General features: G+C 34.8%; 1 protein-coding gene, 1 long non-coding RNA gene and 1 pseudogene across 2 annotated transcripts; all 3 read left to right on the top strand.

Annotated features, from left to right (window-relative positions):
• The first annotated feature begins 330 nt into the window (after window positions 1-330).
• On the top strand, window positions 331-8181 carry LOC131166798 (elongation factor 1-alpha-like; annotated as a pseudogene).
• A 6565-nt stretch (window positions 8182-14746) lies between these two features.
• Window positions 14747-20043, top strand: LOC131165891 (protein IQ-DOMAIN 3). Its single transcript, XM_058124043.1, has 6 exons — window positions 14747-15223; window positions 15943-16031; window positions 16128-16442; window positions 17161-17388; window positions 18045-18164; window positions 18936-20043. The coding sequence occupies exons 2-6, from the start codon at window positions 15957-15959 to the stop codon at window positions 19668-19670; spliced, it is 1473 nt and encodes a 490-aa protein (XP_057980026.1). The 5' UTR covers window positions 14747-15223; window positions 15943-15956; the 3' UTR covers window positions 19671-20043.
• A 3719-nt stretch (window positions 20044-23762) lies between these two features.
• On the top strand, window positions 23763-25258 carry LOC131166922 (uncharacterized). Its single transcript, XR_009139903.1, has 2 exons — window positions 23763-23932; window positions 24118-25258. It is a non-coding gene; the product is annotated as an uncharacterized LOC131166922 (long non-coding RNA).
• The last annotated feature ends 531 nt before the right edge of the window (window positions 25259-25789 follow it).

The raw sequence follows: 25789 nt of genomic DNA, 5'->3' as shown, positions 1-25789 counted from the left end.
CTATAATTGAATTGAGTTACTAAAAAAGTTAATTAATTGGAACATTTAGTAGAGTTTTTTTAATATTCATAAAGTTGACATGACAAAATCAAATATACACCCATGTAGATTTAAGATTTTATAAAGAAAAAATTCATATGCTATTTATAAGAATTTTTATCTTTTCTGAAAAATAAATGTGATAAAAAAACAAAACAAAACATAATTAGAGGATTAAATTAGTCCTTCACTCGTACGATTTAAGAATTAGTGCAATAATTTATACCAAGCTACAAATTATAATCAGAGAAAGGATTCTAATTTTTTGAAAACATCCTCCTTGCGCCGTATTTGAGAACTAGGGTTTCCAAAGTCATCAGGAGTTGATTGCGCAAAACCAGAGCGGGGAAGGCGGCAAAGCCGCCGAATGAACGTCGTCAGGACACGTGGCAACATCGTGACAACCCATTCCTAACTCATAGCGAGAGCCGTAAGATTCTGGACATGCTTCAATCCGACGGCAAGTAAATTAGCCCTAATGCCAGATATCAGCGTAGTGCTATATCTATAGAGTTCCCCAGTATTCCCGGCGATTCCTCGCCTTTTGCATTCATCTCAGCGGCTCAGTAAGGCGATCGCATTCCTCCTCAGCCGAAGCCTGAAGGTACTCTCTCTCTCTCTCTCTCTCTCTCTCTCTCCGTATTTGTGATTGGCAAGGTTGTGAAATTGTTCTCAGGGTATTTTGTTCAGATTTGTGTTTGGTTATAAGTAAATTTTAGTTGTTTTTCTTGTTCCTTTGGTAGAATTGTGTGTTCTTTCATCACTCTCCTCGTGGGTTAGGGATATATATATATTTTTGGGTTTCAGGTCGAGTTTTTATTTTGTATATTCTGAATTAAAATAGCAAGGTCCAAAACCCAGTGCTGATTAGATCCTTGGGGCTACATTTACGGTGTTCAGTTTCTTCGTAAGTGTGTACTAGGTTCTTCTCATATGAAAACTTCTTCACACATGGAAACGTTTTGTTCAGTGTATTTTGCTTAAAATCCGTAGCAATTATCAAGGATTCAGATATGTCGCATTTTTGAGCCACTAGTTTTGAATATATTTTTGTGTTATCCGCTTGCCGAAGTCACCGATTGTATTGCTATGAAATTTTTGGTCTCAAATTTATCATGCTAGCCTTGCTTGGTACCTGTCATAATTGCTTGAGCTTGACCTCCCTGGATCAAAATTTTAAATGTTCCGTTCTTGTTGAATTGAGAACCCACTGTTCAGTCTGTTTTTGAGTCTTAGATTTCTAGTATGCTTGGTTGGGCTTGATTTGAAATTCAAAAACTGTGAAGAAACAGTGGGCACCAAAATGGATTGTGATCAGTTTGTTTTGTGAAGTGACTAATACTGGTTGAGCCTGTTTTCATGTTTATCTCGGAGTTTTTTTTTGTTTTTAATTTTATTATATAAAAACATTTAAGAAAAGTTTGGGGAACTTTATTTCCCTGATGATGGTCTAACATTTTTAAAACAAAAGACCTTGGAGGTCCCACGTTGCTAGACCATCCAGCATTTTTTGCATGCCCCATGCAACGTTCACTAATTCAATTTTTTTTTTTTTTAATAGGAATTATTTGGAGATTTAAACGATTTTCATCGTTTTCTTTTAAGACATAAAAATATTGGGAGTATTTAAACAACTTTAATTTTTACTTTGTAAATTTTTTTATCACTTTCAAACACAATGAGTGTTATAAAACTTGAAAAAGGATTAATTTCATTATATTTTTACGTGCCGAAGGTGCAATTTTAGTTTATAGTGGATAACGTTCAATAAATATTGTCATGAACTAATGTAGGATATAATCTAGTGAACAAAATTTGCCTAAATTAATTTTGCCATTTCAAACAATCAAAATATGGAAGAAAATAATAATAGAAAAAAGTCCACCAACATTTATTTAAAAGTGAAATCATGAAATTACACGTCTTAATTCAAAGTGTTCTATTAGCTATGATAGGAAGTGTTCATTTGAAAGATTGAAGGCAAGCATATTCTATTTGGTTTGTTGAGTTCATCGAAGAAGTATGAAGATGCCCTAGCTGCATGAGAGCACAAGTCTTGCCAAGATAAGGAAATGAAGGTTTTGATGCAAGGGTCTAGCTACATAGATTCTTTTATAACAATAACTTAAGAAGATATACATTGAGCCGAAAGGAGTTTGAGTTCCGAACATCAAGCTATCATGAGATGATAAATTTAAACTGTTGTAGCTTAACCCTTACACTAGGGTAGAAAATCGAAACACCTCATCTTTAGATTATGCTACTAGGTCTCCTCTTTTGTCTTTTGATCCAGGAAACTCATACTACTTGAAATATTTGTTCAATCCTTAAACGTTAACATACATGCATTGCATCAAGTAGACACTCATTGGCTGGGGATAACCAAGGAATATGACTACATTGAAAGCAGCTTTGAAATGGTTGCACAAGGAAGTAAAAGGCACAGGTATATATTCTAATGGTAATAAGATTTGTGTGGCAGCTACTGTCTACCTCCTATGGCATTTCAGAGACAAAAAGAAGTTTGAGGGCAAAGGAATAGAACCAGATAGTTTGGTGAAGATAATCCAGACACAAACATATAGAATTGTATATGACAAATATGATCTGTTCTCAGATCTATGAGCTCTACTAGGCATGTAGATTTGAGAATATCTTATGATATATGTTTATGGTAAAATTTTTTGTTTGAGGAAGCCATGTTGGCTTGCCTTTTGATTGTAATGCTTTGCATCTTAGATAGGGACTTGGTATCCCACTCTTCTGGGTGTGTCCAATGTATACTGTACATATCCATTGGATCAATACATTTACCATTTACTGATAAAAAAAAAAGAAAAGTAGACACTCATTTTGCAAATCAGAGCCCCAAATGTCAAGAAAATAAAAGAAATCATCTAATTCCAAAATCCGAGGCTAATGTGCCTTCCCAGTTCAACTTGGGACAACAGACTTCAATGAGCATGGTTTTCTTATGAAGTCCTTGAAAGACCCCTTTTCTTAAATTGAAATTGCATTTCCAGTTTACACTTAGTTCATTCATTACATGAGGTGTAGTTCATGAATAATAGTTAAGCTTCAACTCATCTGCATTAAGTAAATCATTTACATCAATTCTAACATTTGCATTTGCATTTGCATAGAATTGTCTCTTGCATCTAGTTTAGTTTAAGATTTGTGTTTCCATATATTATTTCATTTGCATTGTATTTCACACGTACATCACTATGAAAATCAAGACCAAGCATCATGTACCTACCTTGAAAGAACATTTTATTTTCATGAAATCCAACACATTCATGACATAAAAAAAGTCTAGGAAAACCATGATTATGTATGTGTAAAAATTTTGGCAGTCTACTCTTAAAATCGAGCATACGCATCCATACTTGCACTTGCTCAAAGAGAACAATTTTCATCGGCATTTAATAATTGTATTTTTCACAACTTTTATACACAATTGTCTCCTTGACGGGTGTGTGGCGCAGCACATATTTCTGTGTGTAGCCATGCTAAAGTCGCAGATTTTCAACTATAAGAGCTAATCTGCGTAAAGTCCTCTAACCGCCGCAGTAACGTCAGATGGGCGTAACTGCCTGACAGATCGCAAAATAATGTCCCACATATCAATCACAAAATGTGGGTGTGTGCGAAGAAGACTACAATCTAATCATCTGCAGGTGTTAGGTGGCACAATCCCTAACAACCGGTGGCACATATGGTGCAGTGCCACTCGTCCTTGGAGTAGGCGTTCTGCCTCACCGTTTGCTGGTCCACACGTACGATCAGTGACAGACCTTTTGTCAATGGGCTGTTTGAACAAAATCATAATGTCCTCTAACGTGATTGTTGCCTCACCATGCGGGAGGTGGAACGTATATGTCTCCTACCTCCATTGCTACACGAAGATCGTCACTAAATGTTATTCCTACCGGATATGGCCAATCCGGTATATGCCGAACAAACCTGCCCCTTCGCTTGTCAATATGCCTTAATGGATAAAAAGTGTATATTGGGCTATGGATGAAAAGGGAACCTTGCCCATCATTGGATAAGTCTAAATTTGATTAGAAAATTAAGAACAACCATTAACTCAGTTGTCAAAATTAATTTTCATGATGTCACCTGTGACTCAAAAAATAATTAAGTAATTCACCACCAAACTTTATGATACCTACATAAAATAATAGATAAGTTATTAGAAGAATTTGCTTATAAGAATATGGATGGGAAAAAGATGAAGTTTAGTAACTAATATTAATATAAATTTAAAACTTAAATCATTATAATTCATGTGAAGGTATTGCATGTGATTTTTTTTTTTACTCTGGAAAATCAAATTATTTAAATATTTGCAATGTGATAAGAATTTTTATAATCTTTGAAACTCATACAACCTATCAACTCAAGAAAGATAGGAAGCCTAAATAAGGGACTACACATATTGAAAGAATCAAAGAATCAAATACAACTTCAAAGCAGATAATTTTGCATGGTATAATTTTTCTTAATTTCAAAGAATCAAACACAACTTTTGCATGGAAAAAGCAGAATAAAGTAAGCACAACTTCTGTTATATGGTTTATCCAAAAATATGCAAAATGATACTTAAATGAGAAATTTAAGAAACTACCAAAACATAAAGAGGAAAAATGAAACTAACAGCAACAAACTAATTCAAATTCAAGACAAGAACAAATTAGACATGAAAACAAGAACAAATTCAAATAAATTGAATATGAACAAATCAAGACATGAATAAGCCCTAACTTCAAATTGGGGGTTCCCAAATGATGTTTCAAATCACCAAATTTGATTCAATACAATCAAATTTAAAGTATCAAATACTAATTTCTACCACAAACTAACACAAATTTGTATTCAAAATAACAAATCTTAACAAAACAAGATGAATGTTTAAATGTAGGAAACATACGTCATCTCTCTCCTTTATATAATACCTTCTCCAACGTTCGGATTTGGCTTTGTCTCAAAACGGCAGCTCTCTAATTCTGAAGCAACGGTTGCCTGCAAAGTTGTCAGATCATCTCGCCGTCAGCTCGTCCTTTTGTCTCCTGAACCACCTTCGGCCTGCTCTGCAATCCGCAGAGAAAAAACTCTGGACCATGGGTGCCACGCGTCAAACAACGTGTGCCAATCAGACTAAAAGACACTGGACCATCAAGCGTATTTTGTTGAAAACACTGGATGGTGTCTTTTTCTTAAGAAACGTTGGACCATTCAGTGTCTTTTAGGACGCATCAAATAGGGAAAGAAAGTTCTCCCCAAACTTTTCTTAAATATTTTTATATAAAATAAAATTAAAAACATTTATCTTGAGCTATATTGGCTTGCTGTTCTGCGTCACACAATTTAAGAGTGGGATGTGACACTGACAGCCTGGTTGGTTTTGCATGAATCAGTCTGATTTGTAGTGTGGTTTTGGATTTTGGAGCTTGAATAAGACTTTATTTTGGCTGAAGGTCTTGCTGGCTGTGATGTGGGAAAAATTAATACATAATGGATTCTATGATAGATATTAAGACCTTTTTGTCCCTATGATATTTTTGTACAAAGCATTTTATATGTTGCTGAAATGCAATTGCCTCAAGATCCCACTTTCAATTATGCACATTAATAAGACAATTTTTTCTTAGGAAATTTGGAGCTGTATATTCTTTCTAGATAATATAAGTAGCTAGATGATAAAATGCAATTTTACTGATTTTTTTTTCTGCCTAATACATAGATTTAATTAGAAGAGGTATGATGTGCTATAAATATGATTACATTGAAACTCATGAATATATTTAAAATCTAATGCATGAGTATTATTTGCACCATAAAAAAAATTGATTGTAGCCTCTTTATGGTTATTTTCCTCTGAATATTAATGGATTTTATGCTATTAGAATGTTACTGATTTGATTAAACATTTGTGCGTAAGATTTTCCAGGTTATTTCTAAAAGCTTACGATGGGTAAGGAGAAGGTTCACGTCAACATTGTGGTCATTGGCCATGTGGACTCTGGAAAGTCTACCACCACTGTCCATTTGATTTACAAGTTGGGTGGTATTGACAAGCGTGTTATTGAGAGGTTTGAGAAGGACGCTGCTGAGATGAACAAGAGATCATTCAAGTATGCTTGGGTTTTGGATAAACTCAAGGCTGAGCGTGTGAGCGCGGTATTACCATTGACATTGCCCTCTGGAAGTTTGAGACCACCAAGTATTACTGCCCTGTGATTGATGCTCCTGGGCATCGTGACTTTATTAAGAACATGATCACTGGTACTTCACAGGCTGACTGTGCAGTTCTCATTATTGACTCCACCACTGGTGGTTTCGAAGCTGGTATTTCCAAGGATGGTCAGACCTGTGAGCACGCACTCCTTGCTTTCACTCTTGGTGTCAAGCAGATGATCTGTTGCTGTAACAAGGTCAGTTTTCTTCTCCACCTTTTGGTTAGTTCTTGCTTGTTTGTTGCATATAATTAAGGGTCTCATCATCTCCATGGAATTTAAAAGAAAATTGAATTGTGCCTGTATTATAGCATTTGTAATTATAAACTTACAAACTTATTATAAAAAATATTTTATGCTTAAAAACTTGGTTAAGTGAAGGCATTTTAGTCTTAAAGTAGCATCCTTATTTCCTATGTTTACCTCATTGATTTCAAGGTCCTGATCTTGTGCAAAAGTTGATGCGGTATTATATCATTTCATTTGGATTCTGGGAAACTCCATCCCTACTATTGTGCATTGTATTTGTGTAGGGGTTTTCTTCTATCTGTACTTGGTATTCAGTTTCTTGCTTGTCCTTTGCAGATGGATGCCACAACCCCCAAATACTCAAAGGCTAGGTATGATGAAATTGTGAAGGAAGTGTCTTCCTACCTGAAGAAGGTGGGATACAACCCAGATAAGATCCCCTTTGTGCCCATCTCTGGGTTTGAAGGCGATAACATGATTGAGAGGTCCACCAACCTCGATTGATACAAGGGGCCCAACGCTTTTGGAGGCCCTTGACTTGATCCTAGAGCCCAAGAGGCCATCTGACAAGCCCCTCCGCCTCCCGCTTCAAGATGTCTACAAGATTGGTGGTATTGGAACCGTCCCCGTGGGGCATGTTGAGACTGGTATTCTCAGACCTGGTATGGTTGTTACTTTTGGTCCCTCTGGATTGACCACTGAAGTGAAGTCTGTGGAAATGCACCATGAGGCTCTTCAGGAGGCTCTCCCTGGTGATAATGTTGGCTTCAATGTCGAGAATGTTTCTGTTAAGGATCTGAAGCGTGGTTTTGTTGCATCAAATTCGAAAGAGGATCCTGCCAAGGAGGCAGCAACCTTCACATCCCAGGTTATTATCATGAACCACCCCGGCCAGATTGGAAATGGATATGCTCCAGTTCCGGATTGCCACACTTCCCATATTGCCATCAAATTTGCTGAGCTTATGACCAAGATTGACAGGCGATCTGGCAAGGAACTTGAGAAGGAGCCCAAGTTTTTGAAGAATGGTGATGCTGGGTTTGTTAAGATGATCCCAACCAAGCCCATGGTGGTGGAAACTTTCTTCGCGTATCCCCCACTCGGGCGTTTTGCTGTGAAGGACATGAGACAGACCGTGGCTGTGGGAGTCATCAAGAGTGTGGAGAAGAAGGAAGCATCTGGGGCCAAGGTCACAAAATCTGCTGTCAAGAAAAAGTGAATTGTGCGGGGGAAGGTAAAAATGGTTGTTGTGCCGGCAGAGAAGTGTGTGGTTTTTGTCATTGTGAGTTTTGGTTTGTTTAGCATGCAGGGTTTTGGTAGCAGTAGTAGTAGTGTATTGGGAGGTTTTTGTGGCAGTTTATTTCTTGCATCTGGGATGGCAGAAGCTGTGTTGGGCAGTCGAATGCAGACATGGGTGCTAGACAGGCGGTGGCGAGGGCTGTGGATGTTTTGAGTGCCCTCTATTTTTGGTTACTTGAAAACTTCAATTTTGTGTGGAGTTTTGTTTATATATATATATATATATATAATATACTAGTGAGAAACTCTGATTTAATATTTCCGTAATTTATGAGTTCATATGGAGTACTATTTTTATCTGACATCTACTCTGCTACTTAATTGTACTCTCAGGATTGGAGCATTGGATTTGAATTTGTATTGAGTTTAAATAAAATATAGAACAAAATTGTACTGGGTTTCAGGATAGTTAAGGGTGCGAGGAAATTGTCGTGCTTGTCATTTGTGAAGGATGATTGGCTATTAAAATGGTATTTAGTTAAATATGAGGTGTACATGAGGAATGACCACTGCGCACGAACAGTTGAGGCATCCTTATCTAAACCCTAACAGGTTTTTTATTTGGGTTTGTGTTTGCATCTGGGCAGCTGCTGTCACTTTTTAAATAACAGCAATGTGGCTTATAATCATTAATTAGCCTCAAAAGGGTTCGCGAGTACTCTGTGACCTGCCCTAACAGTGATATTAATAGTAGTAATAATTGTAATGAGAGGCATCAGTATCACACTATTATTATTGTTATAAGCCAGGTCGGTGTCACTTATGAATCATGTTTTTGGAGTACGTATTTGTTCGTCAACTCCCTAGCGGGTAGGGCAGGGTAGGCTAGGGGTTGATCCTCTTCCATTCTAAACCTTCTGTTTTTGAGATAAACCAAAAATACCCGACGACATGGGCATGAATTTTGAGTGCCAGAGGAATATAATTATAGTATCGTGTTTGTTCCTTACTGTAGAAAAATCTTTAAGAAAAAAAAAAAACCTATTTTGACAATTTTGACAATTATATATTTGAAGATGAGGTGCTTGCATAATTATAATATTTTATTATAGTACAGTTAGTAATACAATATATTATGGCATAATTTAAGGTATAATAATAATAATAGTACTTTCTATTTTTCACATTACAAAAGTTTTTATTATTAATATGAGTGTGTTGAATAATTGGAAATATTCCGTGTTTAAAAGTAGAATGTCGACAAAAATTCAAAATAAACAATTGAAGATAAGTATAAAATTCATTGCATTCTACTAAATTCAAAAGGGAAAGGCGGATAATAAAATACCGAAATTAAATGATGTAGTGCAATATCATATGACTAATTAGGGGGAAGATGGGGGGTTATGTGTATTGTCCAGCAAATTAAATTAAGAGGAGAGGAGAGGGAAGGCGGAATTCCATATGCCAGGCAAATAAAAATAAAGCAGCGTTAGGTAAGTTGCAATGGAACAAACTGTGATTGTGCAAACTACTCATCCGTAAAAAGGCTCCTTTCTTTATTAATTTAGTTAAAAGTTTCTTTTTATTTTTTATTTTCATTTTTTTAAGGGGTGGGTTTGACTGTTTGAGTGAGTCTAATCAGTGCTATTTCTCACGTGCCAACCATGAACCATACACTCTCCAATTGATGCCTCACTCCTCCCCCAACGTGTCTACCCTAAACCATTCTTTGTTAATTATGTCTTCTTCTTCTTCTTACTATTACTATTATTATTAACAGATGACTTGCTCCCCACTAATATTGCAATTTTTTTTTTCAATTATTTGAATACGTGTTTCACCAATAAACCTATTTTTAGACTCTTAAAAAGTTTCAACCATTAAAAAATTCAAATTACTTTTTTGTTGCTTACTTCGTGCCATTTAAATTATATTTTTAAAAGATAGGAATAAAAATACTAAAACTTAGATTAGATCAAGAATTCTTTTTTGAAGAAAAACAAAGAAAGTATAGTAAGAATAAAATTTAGATTGAATTTTCTCTCTATATTAAATAATATATTTTTAAAAAATAAATTTTTATAAAAATTTAAATAATTTAAATGTCATCTACTTATAAAATCTATCAAATCAAACTTTGAGTATACAATCTATTTTCTTTCTTACTATAACTAAATATAGAAACATATAATTTTTTATATTAGCTTATACTATAAAAAAAAAAATATTACTTTACAAGGATCCATGCATTTTTAAATTTCATAACAAAAGAGATACAATACATGGTGAATAAAGTTTTCCTTCTTCTTGTTGCTAAAAAGAAACTGAGAAATTTTTCAAGACGCTAAACAAAATATACGCATTCTTGAAGAAGAGTAAACTTATTTCTTAGATATATGACAAACAAACCTCATTCATAAAACTCTATATTTTGGTCACACGTTAAATTCATCCCCTAAAAAAGCTTACAAAACAAAAGTTGTTTGTTGCCAAGGCACAACCCTAAAACATCAAATGAAATAGGTGACTAGGTCAAATTGTAGTAACTGGGAAAATTTTTTTTTTTTAATAAATAAATAATAAAATAAAATAAATTAATTAAATTAAACAAGTAAAATGAATAGTATGATAAGGACAAAAAAAAATGTGTATATATATATATATATATATATAATACCACAAACTTCTTCAAAAAGTTTTGAAAGTCAAAAAAATCCAATTTGAATTGGATTTCTTTTGGAGTTGCGGTCAGTGCACTCTCACACACACACACACACACACACACTCTCTCTCTCCTACGATTCTCTCTCTTCGATTTCGAGCCAATTTTACGCCGGATTGACAAACCGAAACCACCACGACGCTCCTGGCGAAGTTCTCTACAAGTCTGCCTAAGCGGATCGTCAGGGAAATAAAGTTGGATTTCATCCCAAATCCACGGTAAGGCTTTATACTCAATATTTGGATTTTTGACAATTGAAAAAAGTGATATAAGCATAAAAATACTAAACTTTAATACTGAAAATTTTCATTTCCAGGGGTGTTGATTGGGAACGTTGGGAATCATCCCTAAGTTGAGGTAAGGTTTTTTAAGCCGAATTTGACTTAATGGTAGTTATAGAAAATGTTATACGTACGAAAATACTAAACTTTAATTCTACGAATTTTCATTTTCAGGGTGTTGAGTTGAGAACCTTGTGGGTACGGGGAAGATTTTTTTTTTGGGCTTTTCAGGAATCAGGTAAGGGGATAAACTAAACTAGTTTTGTTTTGAGAAAATGCATGTATATATATGTAGCATCTGGTTTCAGGAAAAAAATAAATATATTTATATATATAATTTATATTTGGAAAATACTGTTTAAATGATGATATGTTGAATACGTAGAAAATTTGTTTAGTGTGGCATGAGTATAAAAATGTTGTGAAATACTGTTTTTTGGGAATGGGGACAATATGGATTTCTATGATGGAAAACCAGAGTACCGGCCGAGATATTTATATATATATATATATATATGTGTGATTTGCCGGCGTACGGGCCGTACTACGTGGATATGTTTGTCGGCGTACGAGCCATGCTATGTGGATGAGATTTGCTAGCGTACGGGCAGTGCTATGTGATTTGTCGGCGTACGGGCCGAGCTATGTGATTTGCCAGCGTACGGGCTGTGCTATGTGATTTGCCGGCGTACGAGTCGAACTATGATAAAATGTGTAATTCCAGCGTACGAGCCGATGATTTTCATGAAATATGTATATGTGAAAAATGATATGATTGATTTGATAATTATTGATATGAGATATCCATGTATCACGATTTTAGTATATATATATATATGATATTAGAACCTGGTTGACTTGGTCTAGGCTAGCACTTGCACGGTACCGTTGCTATGTGTCCATGGTCCTCGTGATCATGATATCTGTGTTAACGCCGCTGTACCGGGTGGTGTGAGATTGGATGATCGATGTGGTTACTTTCAAGAAGTGTGCTGTTATCGCCCCTAGTATACGGACCAGTCTGGGTAGACCTATCGGACCTACAGACTACTGTTTGACTTGGCAGTGGTCGGCCAACCATTGTCAAGTCCCGCCTTCGGGCCACACAACCCAGTCATGTGGGGGTAATACATGACAACAGCCAACTAACCTACCAGGATTGTTTTATGTTATTATTATTGTTTTAGATGAGATATATTTATAAAAATGCAGTATATTCTGCTATGTGTTGATATATATGTATGTTTTTCCAGATTTGATAAACAGTACTGAATATGTTATGTATGGTATATGTAGAACACAGAATACTCATGTTGCCACACACTAGTATTAGTTTATTTCCCTTATTGAGAGGTGTCTCACCCCTAAATTTTATTAACTTTTCAGGAGCCCCCGATAGGAGAGAGGGAAAAGCCTCGCTGATATAGTACGGTCTATCTACCCTTTTTGAAAGGTAAGTTTTGTAGGGACAGTTAGATTTTGTGGGAAATGTCCCTAAGTTTTATTTTTGAGATGTATATATGAAAATAAAGTAATTGTAGTAACTCTGGTATATTGTAGTATATGGTATTGAGACGTACATGTTTGTATATTTTCTGCTGTTAGAGCTTCTGTTTTATGTTTTGATATATCCCTGGTGCCCACAGGCCCGGGTGGATTGTGACCAGTTGAGCTGGAATATGGGATATGTGATATTGATATTATATAAAAAAAAATATGTGAAAAAATGAGCAAGTCGTGACACAAATAATATAGTAACAAATAAGTTCGCTCCTTATAATACCATTTATTCTATATTTGAAAAGGACTTAGTTTTAGATTTGAATTGGATTTCAAATAAAATGTAGTATAGAAATTATATTGAAATTTGTTCAAATCCGCTCAAATTAAAATTTAAGACTTGAAATTCATGCTTCTAAATGGAGCATTCAAGTAGTTAAAATCCCAATTTTTGTTTTTGAGATGATTGTTTTGTCCATAAAGTTTTAACCGGTGAATCGTTACTTGATCTTCTATGCTATTTTACTTACAAAAATTACGTTGAAACATTATTTGTGTCATCTGAAAGTGTTTTTTTTTTATTGAAAATTTTTTGATAATGAAAAAACTAACAAGTGAAATTTCAATAAAACTACTCATTGAGTCCAACATACGAATCACATGCTTTTGTATCCACTATCATTGCACATCCTTACTAATTTATAGCTTGTCTTCAATCGTCATAGGCGGGGTTATGTTAAAATATGTCCTCTCTTCTAAGAAAAATTTGTATACATTGCCTGCCAAATTAGATGCCCAATAAAGTTATTTGTACTTCTCCTCCTATTACTTTTCCTACATCTTCATAACATAATTAAACATTTAATATTTGATATATGTCAAAAAAGAAAAATAAAGAATAATATTTATAATAACAATATTGGGTGACCCTATTGATGCTTCATTTGACTAGCTTCAAGAAATATTACAACATTTAATTATTTTTTTCTTAAAATAAAATATCAATCTTTTGTGAAGTAAAAAATAAATACAAAAGAAAATACTTATTAATATAATTGCCTAATATTTTCTTCTTCTTTTTTTCGCAAGCAGCAGTATAATTATTAATGTAAAAATTATTATTAAAATTTAAAATACACGTAATCTTGAATTTCAAAGAGCGACCACCTTTTTTTTTTTTTTTTTTTCAAAATCAGAGACCAGATAAAATATATATCCTTAACATTTACTATTTTTTAAATAGTTGGAGCTGATATTTTAGAGACCAAAAAACAGTGGGTCATTGCAATCACGTGAGGAACACCCTCTTTGGAGACCGTTTCCCGAACCCATTTACCATGGGCAGTAAATAAGTTCAACACGTGATAGCATTAATTTGACCACCCTGCCCCGTACTCAATTTGAAAAACTACCAAGAAATATTTCAGTTTTGCAGTTTACAAAAATACCATCAATTCAGGGACAAGGAGCCTGTGGGGTACCCTACAGTGGCACCTGCTTAGGACCACCCAGTTGGCCAGTTACGTGGATAAAATTATGGACTGTTTTGGTGGTTGAGAGGTAAATGAATGGGTCTGTGATTTGGAAAGGTACTTCTCATAATTAAACATGAAGTTTAAAGAACTAAATACTACCGATTGGGCACTGCCCTAAATTGCCAATAGTGAAACAGTTTAGTTTAATTAATCACAAAGCATTTATTTTATCCACGTGGACCATCATAACTAAAAATAGTAGTAGGGTAAGTTGTTTTTAATGCTTATTTAAGGGAAGTTGAAAATATTGGATACGAAGCAGAGAAATTCTTAATTAGTTTAAATATATTTTATTTTATCATTTAATGTACAAATTCATTTCGTATGGTGCCTTTCCTTTTTAGACATTAGCTCATTATTTAAAAGTCAAAACTTATCTTGTGATAATAAAAATAAATTGTATATTATGTTTTTGTCATGTTTGGTTAAATAATTTTTTTTATTATACATGTAAATATACCGGAAGATTCTTCATTGATTTTCATTTTTTATTATCTAAAATACCTATTTATGAATATTAATTAAATAGTAGAGATAATAAAATTATTAAATATTTAATATCAATTATATCAATGTTTATGCAAGCAACTAATGGTTGGTTGACATTTAAACATTTCAAATTTGAATTTCAATAAAAGATTTGCTCAACAATTAATAATAATAAGTATCAGAAAAAAGAATAAAATATAATGTATAAAATAAAATAAATGGTCAAAAATATAGTACACCCACTAACTATTATTTAACAGTCACATTAAAGAAGGATCGCGGGCCGTGGTGGGAGGAAGCAAGGCAACGCGAAGCATGAAAGCAGTTATGAATATTTTAATTTAATAGACGTTATTAATTAGTGGGGAGAAATATCATAACACGTGGCAGATGGAGGCAGGTCCAGCGAGAAACTGCTGTCTTAGGGCTTAAGAAGATGGAGAGAGAGAGAGAGAGAGATGAAGAGAATAGGAGATCGATCTCCGTGGAGAGTGGAGGATTGATCTTCTTTTTAACTTCCATAACTTTGACGAAGTAAAAACCCCAAGACGCAGCATCGCTGTGTTTGTCTGTTGTTGTTTTCCGTTTGTTTTAAAAATTTAAACGGGAATTCATGATCGAGTGGGGTCGCCTCCTCTCCAAGAAATCCAGCTGTTCATCCTATTCTTCACCCCCCCTCTCCCTCTCTGTTTTTTTTTTTTTTTTTTCCTCCGATCGTTGAAGATTTCTTCGGGCAAGATCTGGGTCATTTTCTGTTTCTGCTCTGAGGCGCGTGCGTTGGTTCAAATCCTTTGATATTTTTCTCCTTCATTCTCTCAAAGGCGGGCGTACTGGGCTGGGGAGAAGCCCGACAAATTCGCAGAGATCTGCTCCTTTTCTTTTTCTTTTTCTTTTTCTTCTTCTTCTTCTTCTTCTCGTTTGCAGGTATCTCTTCTTCTTCTTCTTACCTTTTGCTTTGAATTTCATGGCACACCATCGGAAGTTTTGGAAATTTAACGATAGCCTTCTGTTTGAAACACTTATTTATTTATTTTTTCAGTTTTTTCTTCTGCGTGCGACTGTCTTTTAATGTTCTCTCTTTCTGGGTACCTGTGAAGTTCTGTAAATTGGAAAAATTGTTGATGTCGGTTTCTTAAGCATTGCAGCATTTGTTCTCTGTTTTCTGGTTTTTTGGTTCTCATTTTGTGTGCCCTTTCTCTCCGCCTTTGGGCATTTCTGTAGAGTTCTCTAAATTGGTAAATTTGAGCTGGGTGTCACAGCCGTTGTGTAGATCCTGCAATTTCATAATCTGGGTGTTACCCCATTTGTTGTTGTTTGGGTTAAGTTGTCGGTTGTGGTTTCTGCTGTTCTTTGTGGGATTGTCGGTTTTTTCATTATATGTGCAAACTGATGTGGACTGTAATTAATTTTTAATTTTTGAACGTAGATCTGTATTCAAATTTTTGGTTTTCTCTCAAAAAATTAACTCTCCGAGAACTGCTTAAGTGGAGTCTGGCATTTGATCTATTTGCTTTCCTTCTTTATCATTTTCTCTTTGTAGTTTTAATTCATTTGCCAGTCACAGTTTGTTGGATTTGTGCTTTTCTAGAGCAGAAATTTCTTCACTTTTGAGTTCGTAATCATGTGCTACTTTGTTTTCGAAGATGAATGAGTAGGAATGGGGAAGAAAGGGAATTGGTTTTCTGCGGTAAAGAAAGCTCTAAGCCCCGAGTCCAAGGAGAAGAAACATCAGGTTCAGATGATAATTTTATTGTCTAAATATTTGTTTGTAATTCCCATGTCTCTTGCATTTGCTATCTAAATGAAGACTGGGTCACTCTTTCCTCAGGAAACCCGAAAATCCAAGAAAAAATGGTTTAGGAAACACAGGAGCACGGATCTGTTATCTTCGCCTGCAGAAACTACAGCAATTCTTGTTCCTCCAACTTCAGTTGAGGAAGTGAAATTGACAGAAGCTGAAAATGAACAGAGCAAGCATGCTTACTCTGTGGCACTCGCTACTGCCGTGGCTGCAGAGGCGGCGGTTGCTGCTGCTCATGCTGCCGCTGAGGTGGTTCGACTTACAAGTACAACCCGTTTTTCGGGCAAATCAAAGGAGGAAGTTGCAGCTATAAGGATTCAGACAGCATTCCGGGGATACATGGTATTGACTATTCTCTTATTTACTCCTACGGCTTAAATGTTTATTATTTCCTATTTTAGCGGTAAAATCTCTTACCCCATGTTTGGGAGCTTGGAATTTAGACTTTGGATTTAGATTTATGTGGATTTAAAATTATTCATAAGAAAATTTCTCCATTTGAGGTCATATTTTGCTAATGGATGGTGAGTTTATTTTTATCGCAGTTAAAAGAATTAAGAAATGTGCAGTTTATCCTTTGGAGGAATCTAGAATTTTGGAGGCGAGTTAGAAGGATTATGAAAATGATCTTATGCTATCGAACTACCATTTTTGAATTTCTTAAAATGTTTGTGTATGCTTGAAATGAGGATCGGATCATTCCATGGAATCCATAGTGTTTATGAGTGGATTCCAAAGACTTAACTAAACCCTCTTTAGGTGTACAATCAACTCGAGCATTGATGTATTTAGTAGTTGGACTTTGAGGCCTCTTCCGAAATAATTTTCCACCTTTGAAACTGGTACTTGCATTAATTGCCTGCTTTCATGCCATGACTTGTATTGGTAAATATCGAAATAGCCTTTCGTGATGTGGTAGAGGTGTCGGCAGCCAATACCCAAAGTGCTATGTTCAGTCCAGGAAAGCAATAATGATTTTTGCATCTTATATATAAAACCCATTTATGAATTATGAGTGATGAGGTGCAAATATGAGATAGGCTTGCTATTTATTTGTCAGGCAAGGAGGGCATTGCGGGCTTTGAGAGGTCTTGTGAGATTGAAATCATTGATACAAGGGCAATCTGTCAAGCGTCAAGCAACCACCACCTTAAGATGCATGCAGACTCTTGCTCATTTGCAGTCTCAGATCCGTGCAAGGAGGATTAGAATGTCAGAGGAGAACCAGGCTCTCCAGCGGCAGCTGCAGCAGAAGAGCGAGAAAGAGCTTGAGAAGTTGAGAGCTTCTGTGAGTGTTCCACCTCATATTGTTCTGTTTCTTTATTCCTGGTCTTTTTAAGTGTGCACCTATGCATACATATGTTGTTCTATTTTGGGTTCTTCCACTTCTATGAGCAGTAACCTTTGCTTATCCACTCACAATTCATGCTACATCCTCCATTGACCATGATGTTCTTGGTTTATTCTGTGATATTTTCTGCAGATTTTTGGGAAAACCATTTTTGGCTTGTATCTGAATTATTATGAATTATGCTGGATTGTTGCTAGCCAATTTTCCTGAGTTTCTTGTCTCTTTCTCCACTGAACTTAACGTTGCAGTCAGAAAATATTAAAATTTATATTGTTAATTGCTTTTCCAAATTTTTACAGAGAGTTGGATGAATTCTCGCAATATGAGCCCCTTCTTCCTTGTAAACAGCGAGTTTGCTAAATGCTTTCTTTTTGAATCTTAAATTTTTCTTCATTTGTTATCTTCTGAACAATCATGAGATGAATTATCATGCTTGGCGGCAGCAGTTCAATATTATTTTAACAGGCTTCATAATCAAGTAGAAATTGTTCTCTCTCACAAGCGCGTACAGTCGCACACACGGCGCACATGTGCATGTGACCAAATCTGTGTTTTAACTTCATCAGTCTGAATATTGAAGTCTTTTATGACAGGTGGGAGAAGAATGGGATCATAGTATGCAATCAAGGGAGCAAATTGAAGCTAGCATACTGAACAAGCAGGAGGCTGCTATGAGAAGAGAAAGGGCATTGGCTTATGCATTTTCTCATCAGGTACCAAAGCCTTCCACTTTCTTGGAGGCTGGTCTAATGGTTTTGTGAACGGCCTATGCTTTGAAAGCCTGATAGTATATTTTTTGTTCCCTGTATCTGCAAGTTCCTCCAAGTTATGACCACTGTGCTAGTTAAGTGCTCCAAATGATAGAAACTCTTTCTTCACACTTACCCAGAGTGTGCATTTGTGCATTCTTTTATGAATATTTTATTTTTCATTCTCTAGGCCTTCATCCATGATTTGCAGTTGCTAAAAGTTTATATAGAATCTTTTAAAAAAAAAAAAAATTTTTGCAGTTATTGATGCTGTAATTTTTGTAAAGAATGTAAAATGCATTCATGAAATGGCTCCAAATTTATTGCTACATTCATACCTGAGCAAATAGACTATTAGTAACTTGGAAAGATAGTGTTGTTCAGATGTTTCATCTGAGTTAAATTTCTGTATTTTCTGTATTTTGCCTTGCAAAGATTTAAAATAAGAATTATGTTTCCCATAACTTTTGAATGATATTTTCTTTGGGTCCATTTGGATAAAGGAAAGGAAAATTATAAAGAAATTAATTTTCTACTATATTTTCTATCAGTATCAAATACTATTAAAATGATAATTTGTTTAATATGATTAAAAATTAAGAAAAAAGTCAAATGTTAATAATATGTAAAATTAAAATTTTGCTCATTGATTTGGTTTTTTCCACCGTATGAATTATTTTAGTATCAATGCCGTTGGAATTTGGCTTCTATCTTTAGCAAATAATTTTCTGACAGCAAATGTGGAAGAACTCATCAAAATCTGCCAACCCAACATTCATGGATCCGAACAATCCTCATTGGGGATGGAGTTGGTTAGAGCGATGGATGGCAGCCCGGCCATGGGAGAGCAAGAGTGCAGTAGATAAAGAACTCAACAGCGACTACGGTTCTGTAAGGAGCAGCACAAGCCGTGGTTTGTCCATTGGAGAAATCACCAAAGCCTACTCTCAGCGCGATCTCAATACGTACAGCAAGCCTTCCCCAACTGGCCAAAGAACAAGTCGCCCTCCCAGCCGCCAATCCCCTTCCACTCCCCCTTCCAAGGCACCATCTTCAGTATCGGGGTCCGGGAAAATGAAGCAAGGGAGCCAGAAGGGGAGTCCTTGGGGTGCAGAAGATGACTCAAGAAGCATGCTTAGCGTCCAGTCAGAACGCTATAGGAGGCATACTATTGGAGGGTCATTATCAGCGAGGGATGATGAGAGCCTCGCAAGCTCACCTGCTGTCCCAAGTTACATGGCTTCCACGGAGTCAGCAAGGGCCAAGTCTCGCTTGCCAAGCCCACTGGGGTTGGAGAAGAATGGAACTCCTGAGAGGCCATCAGTGAGTTCTGCAAAGAAGAAGCTCTCATTCCCAGCTTCCCCGGCTGGGCCAAGGAGACACTCTGGTCCTCCACGGGTGGATGCTAACTCCCTTAAGGACTTTGTTGCACACCCACAAGAGAAAACTAGCAATGGTGGGGACAGGTAGCAGGTAATGAAAGAGAGTTTATATATATTATAGAAGAAGTGCAATTGAAGAAGGGTGAATAAAGATGCTTAAGCCTCTGATCTCTTTCTTCTCTTTCTGCTCTTCTCAGAAGTACAGAGGAAGAAGAGTGAATAAAAAATGGGTTATTTCTTCAATTGTTGCCTTTGTCATTGCCCTCATTCCTCGTCAGTGTTTTTTTTTTTCCTTTCTTCTAATGTGATTTATTGCGTAGCAGGATTGGTTTCGAGGTGAAATTAATCCATGGGCGCTGTTTGACTTGTTTGTTTATTTTATTGTTCAATTGATCATTCAGTTTGGGATCTTCAAAATGTACTCTTTAAATGGAATGAGAAGAACCTTGCTTGCTGTCTCACAGTTATTTTCACTTCTAGTTGAATTGATGGTGCGTGTTTGTACTTCAAGGTCATCAATGCTTCCCAGGCAAGGGACTACCGCAAAATAAAATGCTTACCTCAAATTGCAAGGCGTTTTAAATGTTTCTGTTTCTGGTTTAAAAAATTTCCACCAGGCAAATTGGTATATTTTGTGCTCAAAACAAACTTTGTGGATTCAACAAAGTTATGACACTTATATTGCATTTGGGGAATAGATTTTGTACCTTTAATTTGGATTTGGGTGAATTTGGTCAGAATTTAATATAATTTTATATTACATTTTTACCAAATTCAATGCAAATCCAAATTCAAAGTTGACCCAAACATAGGGTTAGGATTCTTTTAATTAAGGCTTTTGTTTGAAAGAAAAATTAGAAGAGAAGAAAAAGAAAAAGAAAATATATTTTTCGTTTTATTTTCTCTCTAAATCAAATGCTATTAAAAAGAAAAATTTAATAAGAAAAATAAAATGTTAGTGATAGTGTAAAATTAAATTTTTATTCATTGATATCGTATATGTCTTATTTTCTTTCTCAATTTTCTAGTTAATCAAACATAAAAAGTGAATATCTTTATGTTCTTTTCTTTCTTTAATGTTTTGTAAATTTTTAGAGGAACCTTCTTATGAAAAGTAATTACCCATACTCTTCCAATGGAAAATAATTTTTGTAAAATGCGCAACAAATTCACAATTGTGCTCCTATATTTGAAGATGTTGAAACTATCAACTATATTTTCTTAAATTGTGAAGTTGTTCAAAATATTTGAGTTACTTTAACCAAAAATCCAGATTAGTTTTTCTTGTCAAATAGGCCTGTAATTTATTATTAGGGGAATTACCAGTGTTTCAAATGCTAAGACAATTTTTTCTTTATTATCAGTAAAGGTAAATCTATTGATCAAAATCGAATATGTACAAGTACACTGGGCATAACCAGGTTAGTCAGATATATATCTCATAAACAGAAAAGATATAATCATCAGATTTATCTATCTTCATAACATGAATCATAAAGTTTCAGAACAACTGAAAGCATTCAAAAATCAAGAGACATTTTGATTTAACAAAAGTTGCTCTAAAAGTGTACCTTTTGATCATGTAGACATCTCCAAGGTAGTGATATTTCAGTCTTCAAGTTCCTCCTATTTCTGAAAGTGTATATTACTCCTTTTAAATTCCAAATGCGTCAAAGCCACCCATAATAATGTCATTGAGTAGGGCAATGCAACCGCAACTCTCAATTCTACATTACCTGACATCATTGCAGTGACCATACTTCATACTTGCATCTAAACCAAGTATGAAGTCAATTTCAACTCAAGAGAGTCTAACTGCTACTTCAAACTTCTGTTTTTAGTCTTCTCCAACATTTAGTGGTGTCAAATTCAAACAGCTGCATTGAGGTTTCAAAGTCAAACCAAAGGTGTATCAGCCATCTACTGCAGCATAACTCTAATCTTCATAGACCTTCAGTACAGTCTATCTCTGACCACGTTACCACCATAGTAAATTTAATCCCCTTTGCATCAAGTCTGGGCTATTTAATCTGAATCCAAGAGCATTGAACTGATCATACTTGCCAAAACCAAATCAAAAGACAACAACAACTTAGGAGAGCTCTACTACTTATTCGAACCTTTGTTTTTAATCTTCCCCAACATTTAGTGAAGCCAATTACTGCAGCTGCAATGAATTATAAAGACAAACCAAGCCAATCAGGATATTGCAGCACAATTTTTGAAGGCGTTCTTCTTAGAACTAGCTTTTTTTTTTTAGCAGTCATGTGGACACAAACTTTTTTTTTAATGAGGATAACGGAATATATAAATAATATTAAAATAAAAATATCCTTGTATTTCAAATACGTGTAATTAAAATGTACATAAATTCATATATAACACAAATCATAACTATTTAAATAATATTTATTTAAAAAAAAAAACTAAAAGAGAACACTTCCTAGCATCTTATTATAATTACTTTATCCTATTTTATTTATTAACATAAAAATCCTAATACTTTAAGAGTGGGGACAAAATAGCATTATACTAGGGATAAACTTGTAATATGCCAAAAAGTCTTCATTTTTTAAATTTCAGTACAGGCAGATAAGGACGTAATCGATTTATTACGGCTTGGTTATGAGTCAAATAAAAAATTGAACCGAAACTTGTAGTTTTTGATTTAAATTTAAGATCTAAAATTTTTAAATTTATTATTTAAAAATGTTTTTCCTTAATTAAAATATGCCACATGCACTGAACTTGCAAAAGAGCATGTACAAATTATCTATTTATATGATTGTTTAAGAAATTTAAATGCCCTCAAAAGGGGAGATGACGACTTTGAGGTCATTTATGTGTCCACTTCAAAGATACAGTACCCTGCAATGTAAGAAATGACTTACAACTATAATGACAAGAGAAAGTGGAAAGAAAGAAGGCAAAATTTTGTATAACAAAAATATAATTATTAAATTTCTGCTTAAGAAAATAGCTAAAACTTGATTTTCTTTCCTCTTACATGTTTAGAGTAGTAGACCTCTTCAAATTTTGAAGGAAAATATAATGTTTTGCTTAGTAGAAACCAAATAATTGAAGTTTTATTTTTCAATACCATTAAGATTTGTTTAAATTAAAGATTTTATTTAAGAACAAAAAAAAAAGAATAAAATTTATTTTTAATAACAAATAAAATACATATTTTAATATAATTTAAAATTTTAAATTAAATTGTATACATAAAATTAAATTTTTATTTGTTGATCTAGAACGCTACTCAACTTTTTTTTTTTGTTCAATTAAATATGAAAAAGTAAATCATGTATATTATTTTTCCTAAATAGCATTTGGAAGCATAAATTTTAAGGTTTGGTTTTGAACTTGTGTGCACTTAAAAGAAACTTAATACAATTTTATACTACATTTCATCCAAATTTATTTAAATCTAAAAGCAAAACTTAAATTTTCTATTTCTAAATACAAAATTAAAAATTTCCAGTTCCAATTATGGTCTTGCTGAATACAAAACTCGAATTTTATATTTGTACTTGAATTTTATATTTGTAAATACAAAATTAAAATTTTGCAGTTCTAATTGTGGTCTTTTTGAATACAAAACTCGAATTTTATATTTGTAAATACAGAGTTAATGTTTTCCTAATTCCAATTATGGCCTTGTCAAACATTTTTTTAATAAATTAATTCTAAAAGTCTTTACTATTAATTAAACAAACCCTATTCAATAATTTTTTATCATCCGCTCAATTGCTTATGCTTCTAAAAATATTATTAATTTACAAATATTTTAATTAAAAATATGAATGTATAAGTAATTTCAAAAAATTATTTTTAATATTAAATAAAAAAATTTATAAGTTGTATAATCCCCAGTCATTTTTAGATGATATTCTTCTTAAATCACTTAACTCCTTAATTTTCATTAAAATTTTGTAATTTATATCTTAAAAGAAAAATCAATACATAAGTTATGTTATATCAAATAGAATTTAAAAACTTTAAAAAATTAGTGTCATCATTCAAATTTGAAGCTTATTATAATTAGATAAATATAATCACGAAAAAAATACAACTAATAATTTCTGTTCAGATGTTGATGCACGACAGCTAGCTTTTAATCAAAATAACATTATTTTTTAAATAATGTTGCTGGCCGAGCTCCCCAACACAAATTTATAATAATCATAATCATCACAACACAAGCGGGAAGCACATTCTTTTCGTTTCCTTTTTTATGTTTTGAAACCCTAGCTGAGCTGGTATCGTGTTCTCCCGTCCCGCCACTCCGTCAGTGCTCCGCGACCTGTAGGAATGAGCGTTTGTGGATGGTTGCTCATAGACAAACCAGTAATTTCAGATAATTTCTTCCTTTTCGTTCCCCAAAGCTCTGTGATTTGTTGCTATTCGAGAAAACCTAAAACAAAAACAGATTTATGTTCATAAAAGCTGATATATATATGATTTTTGGAAGGGGAGGATTTGAATTCTTGGTTTTACTGAAACGTTGTTTTCCGCTACCTAAAAATTGACAGGAAGAAACGAGGGAAAGTGAAGATTACGTTTCTTGAATTTTTGAGAATGACGATGCTGACGAGCTCAAGTGTTTCATGCGACTTGCAATTTATCCCCATGAGGTGCCTTTTTCTAAGGACACTTTGTATGAAATCATCCCTTGCATCTCGCTGCCGAGGGACATTGTTTTAAATTAGTTGCACTACTTCTTCGCTATCAAGTTCGAACTGATCTGAAAGCTAACGATGAGAAGATGACTTTGCCTCCCGATTGGGCAGTTATCAATCTTTCATATCCTCGCTGTTGTGATGATTGGGCTGTGGCAGAAAATATCCTTAAGTTCAGAGCTTCATCCACTTGAAGCTTTCTATGCTTGCGGGTGTACAGAAGTTACTGAAGATCGAAAATGAGACCAAAATCACAAGCGATTCGATTTTTCGGTCTCGGTTTCGGTTTTGGTTTAAATGTCGGTTTCAAAATATAATTAATATATATAAATTTGGGCTGGCGAGTCGGGGACGAGGGTTCCATACTTTCATTTCAGATTTCACTGCTCTAGTGCTCTCTGCGACTCGCCGACGCCGACTCTGCCTCTCTCTCAGAGTCTCAGTCTCTCTACGTCTCTCGAATCTCACTCTCTCAGTCAGTCGCCTTCTCGTCACTGCTCTGAGCTCTCTGCGGCTCGCCGACTCTGCCTTTCTCTTAAACTCTCAGTCTTTCTCCATCTCTCGACTCTCACTCTCTCAGACTTCTCACCTCACCAGTCGCCTTCTCGCCTCTGCCCTCTGCGCAGGCGCAGCTGTGCTGCACCACTACCGTCGACAGCCAGCGGCCCTACCTCTGCGGCTCTGCCTCCCTCCCCTGTCCTCTCTACTTTCAAGCAGCTGAGAACCTAAGCTACCACCGTGCTTGGCTTATTAGTCGTCATTTTTGCTTTGGAGTCTGATTATTTACTTTACTTAAAAATTTGTAAGACTTGTGTTTTAGTCTGGATGGATTGCAATTTCTTTGTGATAGAACCATGCACTGCCATCCAGTCAACTTGGAGTTCTTCCCCCACCACCCCCATCTCTGCTCTTTCATTATTATCTTCACAATGTACCCATTGAAATGACTTTAACTTTTAACTTCACAGCCTTCAACTTCTTAGGTTTGTGAACTTATGGCATGTTTTAAATTGATCCTATATTCAGCAATTATCAAGGACGAAAAATGAAATCACTTTGAATGCTGTTAGAAACAAGGTGGGATTTCTGCCATTTTACATGGCTTTTAAGACATAAGTACGACTAAAATTTAGCCGTAGAATATGATTTGAACTCTTGCTTGAGTTGATGCTGGCCACAATAAATTTTAAGAAATTTTATGCTTCTAAATCTTGGCTTAAACATGCCTCATCTCTGCGGATTCTCAAATTTGCAAATTTTGTTTTTGTTTCTTCCATTTACATTGTGTGGTCATATTGAACTGTTCTATGATAAAGAAAATGAAGAAAAGTTGAGTAATGCCTTACATTGGTGGAAAGCTATTATGCCCGGTGGGAATAGTAGTGGGGAGCTTGTGATGTGGGGCTTGTCTGAAGACTCGTTGCAATTAAGCTCGATTTAAGTTTCTTTCTTCTTTTTGTCATGTTTATTTTTGGTCAAGATTCATATGGCTCAAGGATGCCTTGGATGCAAAAGTTTAAGCCTT

The sequence above is a fragment of the Malania oleifera genome, chromosome 10, assembly GCF_029873635.1.
Source record: "Malania oleifera isolate guangnan ecotype guangnan chromosome 10, ASM2987363v1, whole genome shotgun sequence".
Lineage (NCBI taxonomy): Eukaryota > Viridiplantae > Streptophyta > Magnoliopsida > Santalales > Ximeniaceae > Malania > Malania oleifera.
The sequence above is the reverse complement of the archived record's forward strand: the minus strand, read 5'-3'. Positions and strand labels throughout refer to the sequence as shown.

Bases quoted from the DNA above. Each gene is read 5' to 3' on its own strand.
- LOC131165891 (XM_058124043.1), top strand. From the start codon at position 15,957: ATGGGGAAGAAAGGGAATTGGTTTTCTGCGGTAAAGAAAGCTCTAAGC. The intron at 17,389-18,044 runs GTGAGTGTTCCA...CTTTTATGACAG, and splicing joins TTGAGAAGTTGAGAGCTTCT to GTGGGAGAAGAATGGGATCA. The intron at 18,165-18,935 runs GTACCAAAGCCT...ATTTTCTGACAG, and splicing joins CTTATGCATTTTCTCATCAG to CAAATGTGGAAGAACTCATC.